General features: G+C 41.4%; 1 protein-coding gene across 1 annotated transcript in view; it reads left to right on the top strand.

Moving 5' to 3' along the window:
- The window catches only part of LOC108708146 (contactin-2), a 352,213-nt gene that overhangs the window by 296,798 nt on the left and 32,351 nt on the right, over positions 1-23,064 (top strand). The window contains exons 20-22 of the mRNA XM_018246539.2: positions 17,878-18,064; positions 18,364-18,476; positions 18,968-19,136. Coding sequence (XP_018102028.2) covers positions 17,878-18,064; positions 18,364-18,476; positions 18,968-19,136 — 469 coding nt within the window. The remainder of the gene's footprint in view (positions 1-17,877; positions 18,065-18,363; positions 18,477-18,967; positions 19,137-23,064) is intronic.

The raw sequence follows: 23,064 nt of genomic DNA, 5'->3' as shown, positions 1-23,064 counted from the left end.
GCTGCGTCCAAAAAAAACTGGGCAAACAATGTCTACAAGGTCAACGTATGGCGAAAAATTACTATTTTCAGCATTTATATGGCATATTTTTTCTGGCAACTGTGCTTCAGTGGCTGCGTCCAAAAAAACTGGGCAAACAATGCCTACAAGGTCAAACGTATGGCAGTTGTTTAAAGAGAACAGTAGATTACTAGCCAGCAAAGCTACCTAAGCTAAAATGTCCCTCAAATCCCTGCAGACTTCTGTCCCTCCAATACAGAGCAGTATCAAGCAGATTACTAGCCAGCAAGCTTACTATCATCTGTCCCTGAAATCACTAACAGCTCTCCCCCTACACTATCTCTTCCAAGCACACACAGGCAGATTTTTCAGATACATTTTTGCCCTTGATCCCCCTCTGGCATGCCACTGTCCAGGTCGTTGCACCCTTTAAACAACTTTAAAATCATTTTTCTGGCCAGAAATGTCTTTTCTAGATGTTAAAGTTCGCCTTCCCATTGAAGTCTATGGGGTTCGCGAACCGTTCGCGAACCGCTCGCATTTTTGCGCAAGTTCGCGAATATGTTCGCGAACTTTTTTTCCGACGTTCGCTACATCCCTACTGACCAGTGGGCAATAGATGGGGTACTTTGCTCAGTATCCCCAGAACTGGTTTCTGTTCAGACAATTCTCACACTCCATATTTAAGTGCACTTTAATTTAAGTGACAGTTGTATTTTAATCAGTTAATTATCTCCTTTGAGATGTGATTAACTTTGGTGAGCAATCACTCACCTACAATTTGAATAATATATCAGCTAATGAAAGATCAACACATTGACTGCATTTTTGTGGGGTAAAAACACAGAAATATATGTTTACCCCCCAAAACCCATATATTTTTGGAAAGTACTCATTCTACCGAATCTAAAATGGGTACCCATGCCTTTCTGCTCCAAACTACTGAGTCGCAAGGCTTTCCCACAATTGTCGGTTTTGGTGAAATATCTGAAAATTGCCTCAAAGCTTCAACTTCCCAGCACCATATCACCCATGTATCGTTACGCACCAAAAAAAAGCACCCTAAATATGATTGCCAGCGTTCCTCCAAACAGTTTGGTGGCCATTGTTCATAGGTTTACCAAAGTATCTGGCATTTAGAGGCCTCAAAATGAAGTTAGCGCATACAAATAGTCCTGTGGGTAACTTCATCTAATGAAAAATCAACACATTGACTGCATTTTTGTGGGGTAAAAACACAGAAATATATGTTTACCCCCCAAACCCATATATTTTTGGAAAGTACACATTCTACTGAATCTAAAATGGGTACCCATGCCTTTCTGCTCCAAACTACTGAGTCGCAAGGCTTTCCCAAGTTGTCGGTTTTGGTGAAATATCTGAAAATTGCCTCAAAGCTTCAACTTCCCAGCACCATATCACCCATGTGTCATTACGTACTAAGAAAAAGCACCCTAAATATGATTGCCAGGGTTCCTCTGAACATTTTGGTGGCCATTGTTCATAAGTTTACCAAAGTATCTGGCATTTAGAGGCCCCAAAATGAAGTTAGCGCATACAAACAGTCCCATGGGTAACTTCAGCTAATGAAAAATCAACACATTGACTGCATTTTTGTGGGGTAAAAACACAGAAATATATGTTTACCCCCCAAAACCCATATATTTTTGGAAAGTACACATTCTACAGAATCTAAAATGGGTACCCATGCCTTTCTGCTCCAAACTACTGAGTCGCAAGGCTTTCCCACAATTGTCGGTTTTGGTGAAATATCTGAAAATTGCCTCAAACCTTCAACTTCTCAGCACCATATCACCCATGTATCGTTATGCACCAAGAAAAAGCACCCTAAATATGATTGCCAGGGTTCCTCCGAACAGTTTGGTGGCCATTGTTTATAGGTTTACCAAAGTATCTGGCATTTAGAGGCCCCAAAATGAAGTTAGTGCATACAAATAGTCCTGTGGGTAACTTCAGCTAATGAAAGATCAACACATTGACTGCATTTTTGTGGGGTAAAAACACAGAAATATATGGTTACCCCCCAAACCCATACGTTTTTGGAAAGGACACATTCTACAGATCTAAAATGGGTACCCATGCCTTATTGCTCCAAACTACTGAGTCGCAAGGCTTTCCCAAAGTTGTCGGTTTTGGTGAAATATCTGAAAATTGCCTCAAAGCTTCAACTTCCAGCACCATATCACCCATTTGTCATTACGTACTAAGAAAAAGCACCCTAAATATGATTGCCAGGGTTCCTCTGAACATTTTGGTGGCCATTGTTCATAAGTTTACCAAAGTATCTGGCATTTAGAGGCCCCAAAATGAAGTTAGCGCATACAAACAGTCCCGTGGGTAACTTCAGCTAATGAAAAAATCAACACATTGACTGCATTTTTGTGGGGTAAAAACACAGAAATATATGTTTACCCCCCAAAACCCATATATTTTTGGAAAGTACACATTCTACAGAATCTAAAATGGGTACCCATGCCTTTCTGCTCCAAACTACTGAGTCGCAAGGCTTTCCCACAATTGTCGGTTTTGGTGAAATATCTGAAAATTGCCTCAAAGCTTCAACTTCTCAGCACCATATCAACCCATGTATCGTTATGCACCAAGAAAAAGCACCCTAAATATGATTGTCAGGGTTCCTCCGAACAGTTTGGTGGCCATTGTTCATAGGTTTACCAAAGTATCTGGCATTTAGAGGCCCCAAAATGAAGTTAGCGCATACAAACAGTCCCGTGGGTAACTTCAGCTAATGAAAAATCAACACATTGACTGCATTTTTGTGGGGTAAAAACACAGAAATATATCTTTACCCCCAACCCCATATATTTTTGGAAAGTACACATTCTACAGAATCTAAAATGGGTACCCATGCCTTTCTGCTCCAAACTACTGAGTCGCAAAGCTTTGCCAAATTTGGCGGTTTTGGTGAAATATCTGGAAATTGCCTCAAAGCTTCAACTTCCAGCATCGTATTGTCCATGTATCATTACCAGCATAAAGCATCCTAAATATAAACATATGGGTCTACTAAACAGTTTGATGCCCAATGTGCATAGATATACCAAACTATGTGGCGCACAGAGACCCCCAAATGACAATATGTATAGACATTTTCACGGCTGACGCGCTGGCTGCTGCAATATAACCACCCGGTGTGTGTATTATGCGACATTAGACCACCTAACAGTACAGAGACCCCAGAAAACCATATATTTTCAGAAAGTACACATTCTGACGAATCCAATATGGGTAAATAAGTGTTTCTACTGCAAAACTGCCAAACTGCAAAGCAATGCTGAACATAACGGTTTTTATCAAATTTCTGAAAATCATCACAAAGCTTGAATTTTACCCCATTATATGCCCCACATTTCGTAACTTATCAGCATAAAACATCCTGAATATGAACGCCAGGGGTCTACTGAACACTTTGATGCCCAATATGCATAGATATACCAAACTATGTGGCGCACAGAGACCCCCAAATGACAATAGTGTATATACATTTTCACGGCTGACGCGCTGGCTGCTGCAATATAAGCACCTGGTGTGTGTAATATGCGACATTAGACCCCCCCCTAACAGTACAGAGACCCCAGAAAACCATATATTTTTCAGAAAGTACACTATTCTGACGAATCCAATATGGTAAATATGTGTTTCCTACTGCAAACTGCCAAACTGCAAAGCTATGCTGAAAGTAATGGTTTTTATCAAATTTCTGAAAATCGTCACAAAGCTTGAATTTTACCCCATTATATGCCCCACATTTCGTAACCTATTTAGCATAAAACATCCTAAATATGAACGCCAGGGGTCTACTGAACACTTTGATGCCCAATATGCATAGATATACCAAACTTTGTGGCGCACAGAGACCCCCAAATGACAATAGTGTATATACATTTTCACGGCTGACGCGCTGGCTGCTGCAATATGAGCACCTGGTGTGTGTATTATGCGACATTAGACCCCCCTAACAGTACAGAGACCCAGAAAACCATATATTTTCAGAAAGTACACATTCTGACGAATCCAATATGGGTAAATAGTGTTCCTACTGCAAACTGCCAAACTGCAAAGCAATGCTGAAAGTAACGGTTTTATCAAATTTCTGAAAATCGTCACAAAGCTTGAATTTTACCCCATTATATGCCCCACATTTCGTAACGTATCAGCATAAAACATCCTAAATATGAACGCCAGGGGTCTACTGAACACTTTGATGCCCAATATGCATAGATATACCAAACTATGTGGCGCACAGAGACCCCCAAATGACAATAGTGTATATACATTTTCACGGCTGACGCGCTGGCTGCTGCAATATGAGCACCTGGTGTGTGTATTATGCGACATTAGACCCCCTAAAAAGTACAGAGACCCCAGAAAACCATATATTTTTAGAAAGTACATATTCTGACGAATCCAATATGGGTAAATAAGTGTTTCTAATGCAAACTGCCAAACTGCAAAGCAATGCTGAAAGTAACGGTTTTATCAAATTTCTGAAAATCGTCACAAAGCTTGAATTTTACCCCATTATATGCCCCACATTTCGTAACGTATCAGCATAAAACATCCTAAATATGAACGCCAGGGGTCTACTGAACACTTTGATGCCCAATATGCATAGATATACCAAACTATGTGGCGCACAGAGACCCCAAATGACAATAGTGTATATACATTTTCACGCGGCTGACGCGCTGGCTGCTGCAATATGACACCTGGTGTGTGTATTATGCGACATTAGACCCCCTAACAGTACAGAGACCCCAGAAAACCATATATTTTTAGAAAGTACATATTCTGACGAATCCAATATGGGTAAATAAGTGTTTCTAATGCAAACTGCCAAACTGCAAAGCAATGCTGAAAGTAACGGTTTTTATCAAATTTCTGAAAATCGTCACAAAGCTTGAATTTTACCCCATTATATGCCCCACATTTCGTAACGTATCAGCATAAAACATCCTAAATATGAACGCCAGGGGTCTACTGAACACTTTGATGCCCAATATGCATAGATATACCAAACTATGTGGCGCACAGAGACCCCCAAATGACAATAGTGTATATACATTTTCACGGCTGACGCGCTGGCTGCTGCAATATGAGCACCTGGTTGTGTATTATGCGACATTAGACCCCCCTAACAGTACAGAGACCCCAGAAAACCATATATTTTTAAAAAAGTACATATTCTGACGAATCCAATATGGGTAAAATAAGTGTTTCTAATGCAAACTGCCAAACTGCAAAGCAATGCTGAACATAACGGTTTTTATCAAATTTCTGAAAATCGTCACGAAGCTTGAATTTTTACCCCATTATATGCCCCACATTTCGTAGTGTATCAGCATAAAACATCCGAAATATGAACGCCAGGGTCTACTGAACACTTTGATGCCCAATATGTATAGATATACCAAAACTATGTGGCGCACAGAGACCCCCAAATGACAATATGTATATACATTTTCACAGCTGACGTGCTGGCTGCTGCAATATAAGCACCTGGTGTGTGTATTATGCGACATTAGACCCCCCTAACAGTACAGAGACCCCAGAAAACCATATATTTTCAGAAAGTACACATTCTGACGAATCCAATATGGGTAAAATATGTGTTTCTACTGCAAACTGCCAAACTGCAAAGTACTGCTGAACGTAACGTTTTTATCAAATTTCTGAAAATCGTCACGAAGCTTGAATTTTACCCCATTATATGTCCCACATTTCGTAAAGTATCCGCATAAACCATCCTAAATATGAACGACACGTGTCTACTGAACACTTTCATGCCCAATATTCACAGATTTACCAAACTATGTGGCGCACAGAGACGCCCAATTGGATATATAGTAGATAAAATTTACAAGACATAACAAAATAATACAGAAAGTGTGAAATTCAAATAAAATTACTAAAATCCAATAAAACCACAAAAATCTATGCTTTTTTTTTCAGACTAGTGTAATCAGACATCAGAATTACAGTTTGAATATTATAGCTTGGCAAAATGGGTTTTTTTACGGACAGAATAAAGCAAGCAACGGTTATGCAGCGCTGAAAATGCAATAAAATGGCTAACAATGCACCAAAATCCCTAAAATTTCCAAATAATCACCGAAATAACATACAAAAGGTATTGCACAGTACGGTTAGCGAATACGCTATTCGCAAAGGCAATAAAACATTTTTTTGAGCCAAAAACACAACAATGCAATATGAAAAAAAAAAAAAAAAAGCTACACAACAGTGTATGTGTGTGCACATGTGTACAATTGGTAAATTGCATGTTATGTGCATGTGTTTGGTGTGTGCAAGTGTATGTACCCCCCCAAGTGTGTGTGACCCCCCTGATCCCCCAAAAAATGTATGTGAGTGTGTGTAAGTGTAAATCTAAGCATGTATTAGTGTATAAAGTGTGTGTAAGTGTATTTTGTGTGTGTGTTACACTAACCTGGGGTGTGTAGCTGCAGATCTGTGTCCATGATGGCAGGAGGAGTGGAGAAGCAGGAGGGAGTCGCCAGATCCGTTGATCCGATGCGTGGGCGTCGCTGGAGGGACCCGGAAGTGCAGGCAGCAGCAGCAGCGCGCAGCCACGTGCGTCTGTTGCGTTTGTGGGGCCCCTGGACGATCGCGCCTCAGGAGCCCCTTTCCCACCCGCTCCGCTCGTTGCCTAGGGGTTGTGAGCGAGCGGGAAGGAGCGAGCAGCATTTAAAGCCGCTCCTGAGCTCCCCGCACGCTTATGCTGCAGAACGTAGAATCTACGTTCTGTGGCATTTCAAGATACTTTTCCACAGAACGTAGATTCTACGTTCTGTGGCACTTAAAGGGTTAAAGTCACCTAATATGATGGATGGGATGTTAGATGAAAGGAAGTAAGGAAGTCAGGCAGCAAAGTTGTCCAGAAATTGTGCTGTTGGTCCTAGTGGTCGATATAACAGCAATGCAGAGTGAAACAGGAGAAAAGAGCCTAATGCAGTGAGCCTCAAATGAAGAGAATGATAGGGAGGGAACAGGTGGAAGAACTTTAAAAGTACAGCGGGGAGAGAGAAGCAAACCTACCCCACCTCCAGGTCTGTTACCAGGTCTGGGAGTATGAGTAAGGTGTCGGTAGGAGAAAGCCAGGTTTCAGTAAGTGCGAGTAGGTTAAAGGAATTTGCAATGAAATGGTTGTGTATAGTGGCGAGCTTGTTGCAGACAGATCTGGCATTCCAGAGAGCACAGGAAAGATTAACTGGGTTTTTGGGTATAGGAGTAAGAGTTCTGTACTGTTTGAATTTGCACCGGAGAGAAGGAGCTTGTGGCCGTGATATAACTGGGATGGGGTAAGGGCCAGGGTTTGGGGAAATGTCCCCAGCTGCCAGCAATATAAAGGACTACAGCCATATTGTGGCGGTAAAACCCATTTTGCCAACAACTATCCTTCAGAGTTGGGGAAATCTCCAAGCTCAGGTAGAAAAGGGGAATATTACCGAGCCGATGCCCCAAGAGAACTTTCATCAATTTCTTTTGCCATTACAGATTTGAGCACCTTCTAAGACTATCAATGTATCCTCTTTTTTTGATACCGGGGCTGCAGGAAATTTAATGGATGCTACTTTAGCCAAGCTTCTGGAGATTCCCCTATTCCCTCTTTCAATTCCACTGAGGGTTTTGTTGATGATCAACCGTTAACATCTGAGATAATCTCTGAAACAACTGGAAAACTCCCACTGTTGGTCGGATCCCTACATCAAAAGAAATTATCTTTCTTCATCATAAACTATCCCTTGGCTCCTGTGGTGCTGGGTTTACCCTGGATCCGTCTGCATAAACCTTCTATTGACTGGTCAGCCAACCAGATATCTCATTGGCGTCCTTTTTGTCAAAGAAACTGTTTACCTGCTAAATTCGTTCACCAGGTGTCCCTCCCTGCAGCTGATCTTCAGTCTTTCCCTTACAGTTTATAAGGACTTTTATAAGGATTCTCATCTCTGAGCTCTTCGATCAACTCAGAGGGACAAAGATCTTCAATAAGTTGGATCTTCGAGGAGCTTACAACTTAATCCTCATCCGAGAGGGGGACAAATGGAAGACGACATTCAGCACCAGAGATGGGCATTATGAGTACCTTGTAATGCTCTTCGGCCTCTTCAATGCCCCTGCGGTCTTCCAAGAATTTGTAAACTACATTTTCAGAGATCATCTGAGTCATTCCGTATTCGTGTACTTAGACGACATCTTGATCTTCTCCAAAGACTTGAAAAAGTCACCGACCCGGTGTCAGAAGTACTCTCTTGTCTGAGGGAAAACTCCCTTTTTGCCAAGCTGGAGAAGTATGTGTTTGAGGTGTCCAAGATTCTCTGGGTTACATTATTTCTCAAGAGGGATTTGAGATGGATCCTTCGAAAGTCTTGGCAATACAGGATTGGTGTCGCATATGGCTCTATAAATTCAGAACAAGTGCTAAGCTCCCTGGTCACGGCTCAATCTTCTACATGTAACAGCAGCCTTTGGCCTCAGGATGAGTAATGTTACAACATTACCCAACCTCGAGGAGGGGCCAATGGACCCCCAGGCTTGTTAGGAAACCTAAAATTAAATTGTTTCCTAAGATGATCAGCCCTGACATCACAAACAGGAACCCAATTCGGGCTGACCTTCTACCAACACTGGAGGACCTGCATGGCTGGTTTTTAGAGAAAAACATGAAATGAGCTAGAAATTTTAAAATTATCAGGCACTTTGAGATGGACAGAGGAAGGATTAATAATCTCCAAAATAGGGTATGGACCAATAAACCTGGGCCCCAACTTTAATATTATTTGCGGGTAACCAGACAAAGTTTCCCACCTGATATTTGGGAGCCTCCCTACGGGACCTATCAGATGCTCTTTTTTGAGTGACAGAATCTGCTTAAAAGGGAATCATGTACCCCAGACAAATTTTAAGAAAAATGTGTTAAATAGGAGTTAATAGATGGTACAGAGGATAAACAAACACAGTAAGAAAATGCTTTAGGATGCAAACCATTAACAATAAAAAATGGAGATTGCCCAGTAGATGCATGAGATGCATTACTATAGGCAAATTCTACCCAAGGCAACAACTCTTGAGGATTGATTATCAGAAATATTGCATCTTTTTTTTTTTTTTTGTAAGTCTTTATTTTACTTTTCATATTAATAAGGGGTACAGAAAGGAAAAAGGGGTGAGGGTCACACATTTGCATAAGTCATCCATATTCAAAGATCAATTGTCTACACCAAATTCAGCACATTATTGCATATTACTTCTATTGCGCCGACTGGCAATCTCCAGCAATTGAAATATAAACAGTCGTCTCCTGCTTATACATATTGGTAACCGACAACTGAGCACTGAGCAAAGGTGCGAATGGGGGAGAAAAGGAAAAGGAGGGAGGGAAGTAAGAGCAGAAAATATAGGTAGGGTCACAACAGGGGAAAGAAGGGGACCAGCTCAAGGGACTGGTTATCTCTTTCCATCTGACCACTGGTTTGAGGATGGTAAGCAGTGGAAAATGATAAATTGATCCCAACCAGAACTTAGTAACAAATTGTACTCCCCTGTCAATGTGAAAATGTTAGAAATAAACAATTCCTGATCCAATGGAAAGGTTTTGGTCCCGAGGAGTGCTCTTGGATAAAACAGGCTGATGTCCATGCTCTTCAATCGGTATGGGAATTTTACAAACAATTTCCACGGAAACCAAGATGTGGTGGTCCAGTGCTCCCCCCCCCAGGGAGGAGGTACTGTCAGGGGTGATGGGAGTGCTCCGTCCAAGATGGCGGTGCCTAGTGCCACAATCCCTCGTCGAGTGATTGCATTGCGTCGAAGAACGGAGTGAAATTTGAAAATAAAAGATCTTCCAGGTCATGGGTTTAATGCCCAATAATAGGATTTACTTAGTGTATTACTGTGTGTTCCTAAATTGTTCCTAATGATATTTCTGGACTTTGACTCTTGCCTAAATCTGTCACCACTATTCTTTGCTGCCTGCCGATTGAACTATTGCCTGAATCTGACTGCGATTGCTCCTGATCCTTATTGGTTACTGCAAATTTGAACTTAACTCTAAAGCTTCCTCCTTAGTCCGGACTTCTCTGCACTTGGAGTCAATAGGCTCCTGACAGAATCCCCAAGAGTCCTGACAGTATGTAGAATTTTTACAAATGTTGCTAAATTTATCTTGACAAAGTAGCCACACACAGATCAGTTTTGCGGAAAAATAACCAGCTATCCTATGGCTCATTTGATAACATTTTTGATCAATTTGGCCACACATGATCAAATGCTTGATCGCAGAGCTCCAACTAATCATCTTGCAGAAACGTAAAAGAGACTTGCAGTTAGGGATGTCGCGGACTGTTCGCCGGCGAACTTGTTCGCGCGAACATCGACTGTTCGCACTCGCCGAATGTTCGCGAACGTCGCGCGACGTTCGCCATTTTGGGTTCGCCTTAGATGGCGCTTTTTTTTGACCTCTCACCCCAGACCAGCAGATACATGGCAGCCAATCAGGAAGCTCTCCCTCCTGGACCACCCCCACACCCCCTGGACCACTCCCCTTCCATATATAAACTGAAGCCCTGCAGCGTTTTTTCATTCTGCCTGTGTGTGCTTGGAAGAGCTAGTGTAGGGAGAGAGCTGTTAGTGATTTGAGGGACAGTTGATAGTAAGTTTGCTGGCTAGTAATCTACTTGATACTGCTCTGTATTGGAGGGACAGAACTCTGCAGGGATTTGAGGGACATTTTAGGTTAGGTAGCTTTGCTGGCTAGTAATCTACCTTCTACTGCAGTGCTCTGTATGTAGCTGCTGTGGGCACTGATCTCTTCTGATCTCATCTGCTGACTGCTGTAATAACCCAATAGTCCTTGTAAGGACTGCTTTTATTTTCTTTTTTGTTTTTTTACTTTGCTACTATAAGAGCCCAGTGCTATTAGTCTAGCTGTGTTGGGGAGTGGGACTGGTGTGCTACTGTGCTGCTCCTAGTAGTTCAGCAGCACCAACCCGAGTAATTTTTTTTTTAATATACATATATTTTTTTTTTATTTTACTTATCTTACTGTTCTTTAACGTGTCCAGTGCTGTTTGCTGTTCTTCATAGTAGTGCACCAATAGTAGTGCACTTGCAGGCATTATTTGCCCAGTGTGTTCTTCAAACAACTGCCATCTAGCTGTGTGAGCTTTTTCACATTCTGTCTAAATATCAATAATAATACCGTCTCCAGAACCACCACCCGAGTGACGTTTTTCAAGCAGCAATAATATATTCCGTATCCACTGCTGTAGTAGTGTATACGTTGACCTTGTAGGCATTGTTTGCCCAGTGTGTTCTTCAAACAACTGCCATCTAGCTGTGTGAGCTTTTTCACATTCTGTCTAAATATCAATAATAATACCGTCTCCAGAACCACCACCTGAGTGACGTTTTTCAAGCAGCAATAATATATTCCGTATCCACTGCTGTAGTAGTGTATACGTTGACCTTGTAGGCATTGTTTGCCCAGTGTGTTCTTCAAACAACTGCCATCTAGCTGTGTGAGCTTTTTCACATTCTGTCTAAATATCAATAATAATACCGTCTCCAGAAACACCACCTGAGTGACGTTTTTCAAGCAGCAATAATATATTCCGTATCCACTGCTGTAGTAGTGTATACGTTGACCTTGTAGGCATTGTTTGCCCAGTGTGTTCTTCAAACAACTGCCATCTAGCTGTGTGAGCTTTTTCACATTCTGTCTAAATATCAATAATAATACCGTCTCCAGAAACACCACCTGAGTGACGTTTTTCAAGCAGCAATAATATATTCCGTATCCACTGCTGTAGTGTATACGTTGACCTTGCAGGCATTGTTTCAATTTGTTTGCCCAGTGTGTTCTTCATTTTCAAACAACTGCCACCGAGCTGTGTGAGCTTGTTCACATTCTGTCTAAATATCAATAATAATACCGTCTCCAGAACCACCACCTGAGTGACGTTTTTCAAGCAGCAATAATATATTCCGTATCCACTGCTGTAGTAGTGTATACGTTGACCTTGCAGGCATTGTTTCAATTTGTTTGCCCAGTGTGTTCTTCATTTTCAAACAACTGCCACCTAGCTGTGTGAGCTTGTTCACATTCTGTCTAAATATCAATAATAATACCGTCTCCAGAACCACCACCTGAGTGACGTTTTTCAAGCAGCAATAATATATTCCGTATCCACTGCTGTAGTAGTGTATACGTTGACCTTGCAGGCATTGTTTCAATTTGTTTGCCCAGTGTGTTCTTCATTTTCAAACAACTGCCATCTAGCTGTGTGAGCTTTTTCACAATCTGTCTAAATATCAATAATAATACCGTCTCCAGAAACACCACCTGAGTTGTTGTTGTTGTTTTAAAAATAATGCCAGGCAAAGGCAGGCCGCCACGCAGAGGCACTAGGGGCCGTGCTGCTATGCTATCCTGTGGCCCTAGGAAATTGCCCAGTTTTAAAAAGGCAATGACCCTGAACTCCCAAAATGCTGAAGAGGTAGTTGACTGGCTTACACAGCACACCCCATCCTCTACCGTTTCTAACTTTACCACAACATCCTCATCCTCCACTGCTATGGGCACCCCACGTAACACTTCCTCCACCACTGGCGCCCCTTCTTCACTGGAGTCAGAGGAGTTATTTTCACATGAGTTTCTTGAACTGAGTGATGCGCAACCATTATTGGCAGAAGAAGATGAAGGAGATGAGGACGTTACACCAGATTTAATTCTGGCAGAGAACACAACAGAGATGGACATAATGAGTGATGAGGAGGTCCCCGCTGCTGCTTCCTTCTGTGAGCTGTTAGAAGAAATTGATGCATCTGAGGAGAATGATGATGAGGAGATTGATGTTTTGTGGGTGCCCAGTAGAAGAGAGCAAGAGGAGGATAGTTCAGATGGAGAGACGGAGAGTCAGAGAGGCAGGAGGAGAATAAGACTTAGAAGAAGCAGGGAGGACAGCTCGCAGGGAACAGTAGGGCAACAACATGTATCGGCACCTGTGGTCAGCCGGCCAACGCACCCGCCATTGCCGCCAACGCCGCCAACTTCTACTGTTACCGCCAGATTGCCAGCTTCAAAAAGGTCAGCAGTGTGGGATTTTTTTAATGTGTGTGCCTCTGACAAAAGCGTTGTAATTTGCAATGAGTGCAGTCAGAAACTGAGTCTTGGGAAGCCCAACAGCCACATAGGTACAACTTCTATGCGAAGGCACATGAACGGCAAGCACAAAGCACTTTGGGAGCAACACCTCAAAGGCAACAGACAAACTAAAAGCCACCCTCCTTCTGGTCCAGCATCTTACTGCTCTACCTCTGCTGTCCTTGACCCGTCTGAACCACCCTCCACTCCGCCTTCCACCTTGACCACCAGTTCCCATTCCCAGTCATCTGCTCCCAGCCAAGTTTCTGTGAGGGCCATGTTTGAGCGTAAGAAGCCAATGTCTGCGAGTCACCCCCTTGCCCGGCGTCTGACAGCTGGCTTGTCTGCACTCTTAGCCCGCCAGCTTTTACCATACCAGCTGGTGGACTCTGAGGCCTTCCGCAAATTTGTAGCAATTGGGACACCGCAGTGGAAGGTACCCAGCCGCAATTTTTTTTCAAAAAAGGGAATACCACACCTGTACCACATGTGCAGAGTCACCGCATCTCTGTCACTTAGTGTTGGGCCAAAGGTCCATATGACTACTGACGCATGGTCCTCCAAGCATGGTCAGGGCAGGTATGTCACCTACACTGCCCACTGGGTGAACTTGGTAATGGCTGGGAAGCAGGGAATGTGTGGCTCAACAACAACAGTGGAGTTGGTGTCACCGCCACGGATTGCACGCGGTTCTGCCACCACCTCTACTCCTCCTTCGCTCTCTACCTCGTCTTCTTCCTCTTCTTCCTCCTCTGCTGCTGGGTCCTCCTCCTCCACACCTGTGCACCCCCAGCTCCCCCTAGGCTATTCGACGTGCCAGGTACGCCGTTGTCATGCTGTCTTGGGGATGACGTGCCTGGAAAGCAGAAACCATACCGGATCTGTACTCCTGTCATCTCTGCAGTCACAGGCCGATCGGTGGCTGACCCCACACCAACTGAAGATCGGAAAAGTGGTGTGTGACAACGGAAGCAATCTGTTGGCAGCACTGAGACTCGGCAATTTAACACATGTGCCCTGCATGGCACATGTTCTGAATTTAATAGTCCAACGTTTTGTCTCGAAGTACCCAGGATTCCAGGACGTTCTCAGGCAGTCCAGGAAGGTGTCGGCCCATTTCAGACGTTCCTACACAGCCATGGCACGCCTTGCTGACATTCAGCAGCGGTACAACATGCCAGTCAGGCGTTTAATTTGCGACAGCCAGACTCGCTGGAATTCAACGCTCCTCATGTTGGAACGTCTGCTGCAACAACAAAGAGCCGTCAATGAATACCTGTTTGAACTGGGTGGTAGGACTGGATCTGCAGAGCTTTTGAAGAGGTTACAAACATGGTCAGTCGCACCGAAGGCACCATCAGCGACCTAATACCCTTTGCTTTCTTCCTGGAGCGTGCCGTGCGACGAGTGACAGATGAGGCTGTAGACCAGCGTGACGAGGAGCAGGAAGCGCACGATTTCTGGTCGGAATCACCAGAACGAGCCCAGGCACCTGCTGCAACGCAGGGAGAGGTGTCAGAAGTGGAGTCAGAGGAGGAAGGTGGCTTTGTGGAGGAGGAGGACCAACAGGAGCAGGCTTCCCAGGGGGCTTGTGGTGACCTTTTGGGGACCCCTGGTCTTGTACGTGGCTGGGGGGAGGAGACCGTGGATGATGTAGTCCTTGATAACGAGGAAGCGGAGATGGATACCTCTGCATCCAACCTTGTGAGAATGGGGTCTTTCATGCTGTCATGCCTGTTGAAGGACCCCCGTATCAAGAGGCTTAAGGAGAAGGACCTGTACTGGGTCGCAACGCTACTAGACCCTCGGTACAAGCATAAAGTGGCAGAAATGTTACCAACGTACCACAAGTCCGAAAGGATGCTGCATTTACAAACCAGCCTGCAAAACATGTTGTACAATGCTTTTAAGGGTGATGTCACTTCAGGAACTCATCAACATTCCAGGGGCAGAGGTGCCAGTAATCCTGCCACGAGCGCACCTGCAAGGACAAAGCACTTTGGCCACTCTGTAACGTCAGACATGCAAATGTTTTTCAGTCCAAGGCAGCGCCAGAACCCTTCTGGATCCACCCTCAAAGAACGCCTCGACCGGCAGGTAGCGGACTACCTGGCATTAACTGCAGATATCGACACTCTGAGGAGCGATGAACCCCTGGACTACTGGGTGCGCAGGCTTGATCTGTGGCCAGAGCTGTCACAATTTGCCATGAACCTCTTGTCTTGCCCCGCCTCAAGTGTCCTCTCAGAAAGAACCTTCAGTGCAGCAGGAGGGATTGTAACTGAGAAGAGAACTCGCCTAGGTCACAAAAGTGTGGATTACCTGACCTTTATTAAAATGAACGAGGCGTGGATCTCGGAGGGTTACTGCAAGCCGGAAGACTTGTTCTGACTCCCCATGCAGCTGTCCTTCTCTGCACGCCTCATGACTCCACACACAGCTGTCCTTTAGCGTCCTCCTCCCTCCGCCACCGTTACAAACTAGGGTGCAAACCCTACTGGTTTCATTTGAATCCAGGTAAATCCTGAGTTTTTCTGGCCTCTGTGCTTCAGTGGCTGCAACCAAAAAAATTAATATTTTCAGCATTTATATGGCATATTTTTTCTGGCCTCTGTGCTTCAGTGGCGGCGACAAAAAAAAAAGAATATTTTCAGCATTTATATGGCATATTTTTTCTGGCCTCTGTGCTTCAGTGGCTGCGACAAAATTTTTTTATATTTTCTGCATTTATATGGCATATTTTTTCTGGCCTCTGTGCTGCAGTGGCTGCGACAAAAAAAATGAATATTTTCAGCATTTATATGGCATATTTTTTCTGGCCTCTGTGCTTCAGTGGCTGCGACAAAATTTTTTTATATTTTCAGCATTTATATGGCATATTTTTTCTGGCCTCTGTGCTGCAGTGGCTGCGACAAAAAAAAAATAATATTTTCAGCATTTATATGGCACATTTTTTCTGGCCTCTGTGCTTCAGTGGCTGCGACAAATTTTTTTTATATTGTTAGCATTTATATGGCATATTTTTTCTGGCCTCTGTGCTGCAGTGGCTGCGACAAAAAAAAAATAATATTTTCAGCATTTATATGGCACATTTTTTCTGGCCTCTGTGCTTCAGTGGCTGCGACAAAAATTTTTTATATTGTTAGCATTTATATGGCATATTTTTTCTGGCCTCTGTGCTTCAGTGGCTGCGACAAAAAAAATTTATATTGTTAGCATTTATATGGCATATTTTTTCTGGCCTCTGTGCTTCAGTGGCTGCGACAAAAAAAACATAATTTTTCAGGAAAGTACACATGCCTAATTTTTCAGGGTTCTGCAACAGTGGCAAAATCGACACCTTTTATGGTCACCGCAGGTGATCAATAAAGTAGACCAAAACTGGGCCCACACTGCAGAATCAGTGTTTTTTGGTTCACTTCACTGTACATTGAATTACCTCTGCCTGACCGTGCACGTGCGCACAAGCACGGTGACTGCTAAACACACCACTACAGAAATATTGCCACCAACAGGACGAACATCCTGGAGGTGACAAGCTCAACTAGTAATTAACAACTATTATTTGCTCACTTGACGGTATCATTCATTAAAGCTCTTTGCGTTTTTTTGCGTTGCAGTAAGCGCCGCGTTTCGTCTTTGCGTGTGAACAGGCTGTAACCTTTACACGACTTGATTGGCATGTAGACGCCGGACGTTTTAAAGCAGTTTATTACACAGGTTTAGAAATGTAGTGTGATTTCTGCCCTTTACAGCACAAAACGCAGCGCTGTGTCAACAATGTATTTTTCAGATACATTTTTGCCCTTGATCCCCCTCTGGCATGCCACTGTCCAGGTCGTTGCACCCTTTAAACAACTTTAAAATCATTTTTCTGGCCAGAAATGTCTTTTTTAGCTTTTAAAATTCGCCTTCCCATTGAAGTCTATGGGGTTCGCGACGTTCGCGAACCGTTCGCATTTTTGACGCAAGTTCGCGAATATGTTCGCGAACTTTTTTTCCGACGTTCGCTACATCCCTACTTGCAGTATTATGTGAAAAACAAGAATGTACCAGTGCATTAAACTCTCTTTATATATTAGAAGGAATATGCATTAAAAAGTTGTGTTTCTGGTTACTTAGTTGAAAATTTCTGCAAACTGCACCCCACCTGTGCCACTTCCTGAAGCCTGTCTTTGCTTTTGTCACTGCAGAGCTATGATCAACTGTCCCCTCCTACTGTTCCTGTGTACTGGCAGGGACCTTTAGAACACGCCCACCCCTCACGGACAGGGACCAGAGAACATATATGGGGGCTCAAATAAAGGGGCTATTTTTGAAGACAATATTAAACAAACACCACATAGTATACGTTATTGCCTACAAAATTAGGGGGGGGGGGTTCCTTTATCCTATATGTCTCCTTTACAACAGAAACTTGACCCTGAAATATTAAGCACAGTCATTAGATGTATATCGCTAAGCCACATCCTACAATCCACCTATGCCAGCCCTACGCATTTCCACTTATATGCAACTACTTCATATAGGGCCTAAAAAGAAGCTTTGACTTTTTTTAACTTCAGCCCCTTATTTTAAGATCATTGCAAATGTATTGTAAACATTTTTCTAATCTTTTCTTTAACATATCTATCAGATGCATCTAACCTATATATAGCCCACCTCTAATGGTTTAGATCCGGTACTGGAAGACTGGTGATAAAGAGGCTGCTGCAGATAGGGTGAGGTCAGCTGGAATGGCTACAACTGCTCGTGTAACAAGTCTGAAACCAGACACTTCCTATTATGTAACAGTCAGAGTCTACAACCAAGCTGGAACTGGGCCTTCAAGCCCTGCTACTAATGTAACAACATCCAAAGCATGTGAGTTCATAAACTGCATAACTTGTATTGAAAAATAAAAAAATAGGTTTGCTTGCTGTCCAAGTCTCCTGTTAAAAGATGTTTAGCATAATGTCTATGAAGCTTTCATTCATGCTAATATTATATCTTCTACTTTCTACTGCACAGTTGTGCTGTCATATTGTGCTGTAAGAAGTGTGTGTTGACAAAGTATCTTTAACTAATGCCTTTTTTTAATGCAAGTGACTACTGGTAAATTTACATGCCTGCGACTGTGGTACAGTAAGTAAATGACCCCTTTTGTCTTTCTCGCTATACAGTTCCAAGTAGATCACCAGAAAACATCACATGGACTCTGTCTCGTAAAGGTCTTATAATTAAGTGGGATCCGATGATAGCACTGCAAAATGAATCCTTTGTTACAGGGTACAAGGTACATTTTTTCTCAGTACACTTAGGGGCATATTTTTTATGCTGTCTAAAACGAAAAACGTTGTAAAAAGCTGTGTAATAAAAATTTATCAAGGTGTGTTTTAATTTACCCATACGAACGTCAGATTTGCCAATGTTATTTAACATTGCTTCTGGAAGAAGTCACTCTAAGAAAAAAATGTACACAGTTTTTTGCATGGCGAAGTTCAGGGGAAGGGTCACAGAGGCAAACTGTTCTAATTTGATACATTAGTTGACATATTTCTCATTTTGGCCCTACTGAGCGGAATCCCTGATTTTTATTGTACATGTAACTCAGCAACATAGCACTCTTTTAAAGAGATGATGACATAGATGATTGACATAAAAAAATCTAAGACTAGTGACTAATGGTATATTGGAGATTAATGGATCAATGTTAGCATAAATAAATTACTGCTGAAATGGCCTTTTTGTGGCAACATACTTTGACCCCATACTTACTGTCTACAGATTCTTTACCGAATGAACCATCATTCTACTACTACCCTCTATGTGACAAGCAAAACACATATAGAGTTTCCATTTCCTGAAGGAGCTAGCACTGTGACCATACAGCTACGTGCTACAGGAAAAGGAGGTGATGGTAAACCAGCTGAGGTTCACATCCCAACAGATTCAGGTACCAATCTGTCTGTACTATTTTTTGTTAGTTTTAATTAATTAATTAAAATATATATACCCACAGACATGTATTCATGATGAACTTAAGGGGCATACCCCCATTCCTCATGCTCTCAAAATCAATATATATCTATATATAAATATATCGGCCATGAGAAAGTTTCCAGGGAGGGCTGAAATTTGCACTATTTGTTTTTTTCCTAATGCACTACTAATTCACTTCAGATAAAAAGACCAGTATAGGTACTGAAGTTAATGAATCATAACCTATGTAGAGGGGGTCTAGGAGTGAGGTCTCTGTCAAGGAGGTAGGAAGTGGGGGATAAAAAAACACCAAGATGGCAAAATGGTCAATCTGTTAAGTAGACCCATGGCATTCATATTGAGGATGACATATGAATAAAAATGCTTACACCAAGGAAAAATAAGTAAACCCCCTCCCTTCCACACACCTACCCAATTATAGACTAAATAAGTGCTTAGTGCAATAAATAGATTTTAAAATCAAAATTATATTACTAGCATGAGGCTTTATTGGGAATATAGTTATCCAAGTGCTTAAGTCTCTGATTGATTGCTTATAAAAACATTTAAGGTGCTAAGTGCTATTTCAATGTATAAAGCAAATCTTCAATTTAATTAATCGACCATGGATCAACCACCATTAAATTAATACATTTAAAGTGCTAATGCCACAAACTAACTGCAATCACAGATTGCCCATGTGCAGACAAAATAAATTAGAATTGGTTTTAAGAAAAACAGCTGTCTGGTATAGGAAGTGAATTAATAAACCATTTATAATATACAGACCAAAACCAGAATTTGTGAAATAAAAGCACGGAAATGGAAAATAGTTAAGAGGTGGAGAAGTCCCTAGAATCTACTGCCTGGTTGTATTTTCTAGGCCCTGCACAGGGAGAAAGTAGGACACTGGGGACTGTGGTCTCAAGTCTACCTTACTATCTTGAAGGAGAGCTGAACTTCCCTATAAAACCACAAATCCCACAGAGCCTTATAGTAAAAGAGATTGAAGAAATACAAATGCTGTCAAAAAAGGTTAAAGTATCCAAAGTTAGAAAGGATTAATAAAAGCAATTTTTGGAATCCAATCCAATTGCTAAAATGCTAGCAGTTTGCCAACATGCGTTTTGCCTTTGGCTTTATCAAGACAAATCTGAATTCACTCGTTACAAATCACACTTTTAAAAACTTTTGTGTTTGGGAAATCTTGCGAGAATTACGCCTTCACGCTGGGGTAATTACACAGCGTATATTCATAAAACACATATCTCTAGTTTGTACGGACGTTTACGCTGGCGTCATTAAGCTGTGTCCCATAGTATATTTTCGTTTTTATAAACTACTATCTAGCTAGCAAGAATTATAGTAGTGGAATTGTACAACGATTCCACAGATTTAGAAAACTTAATAACTGACAGAGATGAGCCAACAACTTTTTTTTTTTTAAAAAAAACTAGGAAAGGCAGAAAAAAGAATCCGGGCATGCATTCCAAACTTAAAATTGTTATAGAAAAGACATGGAAAATGGGAAAAAAGCAGTATACATAAAAGCTATACCATACTTCTTTGCCATAATCAATGGAGAAACAAAATGAAAAAAGCACACATCTATATAGCTATTAAAGTGCACCATAACCACAGATAGACAGCATTATCATGTATCATGGAATGAATGCATAGAAACAATATATAATCAAATGAATTATCAATTCATAAATATAACTCTTCACAGAAAAAATTCATACAGATTCCTAAAATACCATAGGGAGGGGAGTTTGGTCACAAACCATAACATTTGCTGCTGGTGGAGGTGTACCAATAGGATAACTGGAATCAAGATCATATATATATATATATATATATATATATATATATATATATATATATATATATATATATATATATATATATATATATATATATATATATATATATATATATATGTATGATCCTGATTACAGTTATCCTATTGGTACATATATATATATATATATATATATATATATATATATATAGGTATGGGACCTGTTATCCAGAAAGGCCCTGGGTTTTTCAGGATAACAGATCTTTCCGTAATTTGGGTCTTCATGCCTTATGTCTCCTATAAATTCATTTAAACATTAAATAAACACAATAGGCTGGTTTTGCTTCCAATAAGGATTATTATATCTTAGTTGGGATCAAGTATAAGCTACTGTTTTATTATTACAGAGAAAAAGGAAATAATTTTTAAAAATTTTGATTATTTGGATAAAATGGAGTCTTTGGGAGACAGCCATTCCATAATTCTGAGCTTTCTGGATATCGGGTTTCTGGATAAGGGATCCTATACCTGTATATAGTAAATAAAGTACCCCCTCTTGTAAAATATAAGGATATTACAAGTTACCGAGGAGTTTCGTGACCATATAAAAACACGAGGCCGAAGGCCAAGTGTTTTTATACAGGTCATGAAACTCCGAGGTAACTTCTAATATCCTCATATTTTACAACTGGGGTACTTTATTTATTATAATACACAAATTTCAATGAGTCATGTGACTGAAATGACATCAGAACTCACTGTTTATAACTGATGACATCAGAACTCACCGTTTATAAGGATATAATTTACAAGATATTCATGGCTTTTGTGTATTATATATATATATATATATATATATATATATATATATATATATATATATATATATAATGAGAAGGATCTTGGGGTTTTTGTAGATAACTAATTCTGGGCAGTGTCATTCTGTGGCTAAATAAAGTTCTGTCTCATTAACTCAAAGGATGAAAAATAATTATGCCTCTTTTATGTCCCTGGTAAGGCCTCACCTGGAGTATGCAGTGCAGTTTTGGACTCCAGTCCTTAAGAAGGATATAAATGAGCTGGAGAGAGTGCAGAGACGTGCAACTAAACTGATTAGAGGGATGGAAGACTTAAATTATGAGGGTAGACTGTTAAGGTTGGGGTTGTTTTCTCTGGAAAAAAAAAAGCACTTGCGAAGGGACATGATTATACTTTACAAGTAAATTAGAGGACTTTATAGACAAATAGCAGGGGACCTTTTTACCCATAAAGAGGATCACCATACCAGAGGCCACCCCTTCAGACTAGAAGAAAAGAACTTTCATTTGAAGCAATGTAGGTGGTTCTTTACAGTGAGGTCAGTGAGGTTGTGGAATGCACTGCAGAGTGATGGCTGATTCTGTTAATGCCTTTAAGAGTGGCTTGGATGATTTTTTGGATAGACATAATATCAAAGGCTATTGTGATACTAAATTCTATAGTTAGTATAGATATGGGTATATATATTTATGTGAAAGTATGGAGGGGTGTGTGTATGGATTCTGGGTTTTCATTTGTAGGGATTGAACTTCATGGACTTTGGGGTCCGTTTACTAAAGTGCGTTAAAAATATTCGCACAATATATAGACAGAATTTTCGCCAAATATGTTATCGCCAGTTTACTAACCTGCGGTAAATATAAATTTGCGAATTTTCTTGCGCAAGAATAATTGTTCGCCAGTTATCGCATTTGCTGAAAATAACGCTACGTACACATTAACGCATGGTTTACTAAACAGCGAAATGTGCTAAAGACAAAATTAACGCCAGAATATTCGCAAACTTTTACCGCCACATATGAAGTGGCGTAAAAGTATTTTTTCTGCCAGAAAATTCTCAAGGGGCAGGAAATATCCCATAATAATGTTTTTTTTTTACCCATCATTCTTTGCTGACAGGAGAGAGATCTGTAGCTATTGCTGACAGGATGTTTTGGCTTCTGCTTCTATCTGGTGCAACAGCAGCAGTTTCAGCTCAGAGTCGTATTATTGGCAGTGGCATCACAGTCCAAGGATTCGTCAGCCTCTACACTTTTTGGTTTCAATGGGATTGGCTACA

The sequence above is a fragment of the Xenopus laevis genome, chromosome 2L (genome assembly GCF_017654675.1).
Source record: "Xenopus laevis strain J_2021 chromosome 2L, Xenopus_laevis_v10.1, whole genome shotgun sequence".
In the NCBI taxonomy this organism is placed as follows: domain Eukaryota; kingdom Metazoa; phylum Chordata; class Amphibia; order Anura; family Pipidae; genus Xenopus; species Xenopus laevis.
The sequence above is the reverse complement of the archived record's forward strand: the minus strand, read 5'-3'. Positions and strand labels throughout refer to the sequence as shown.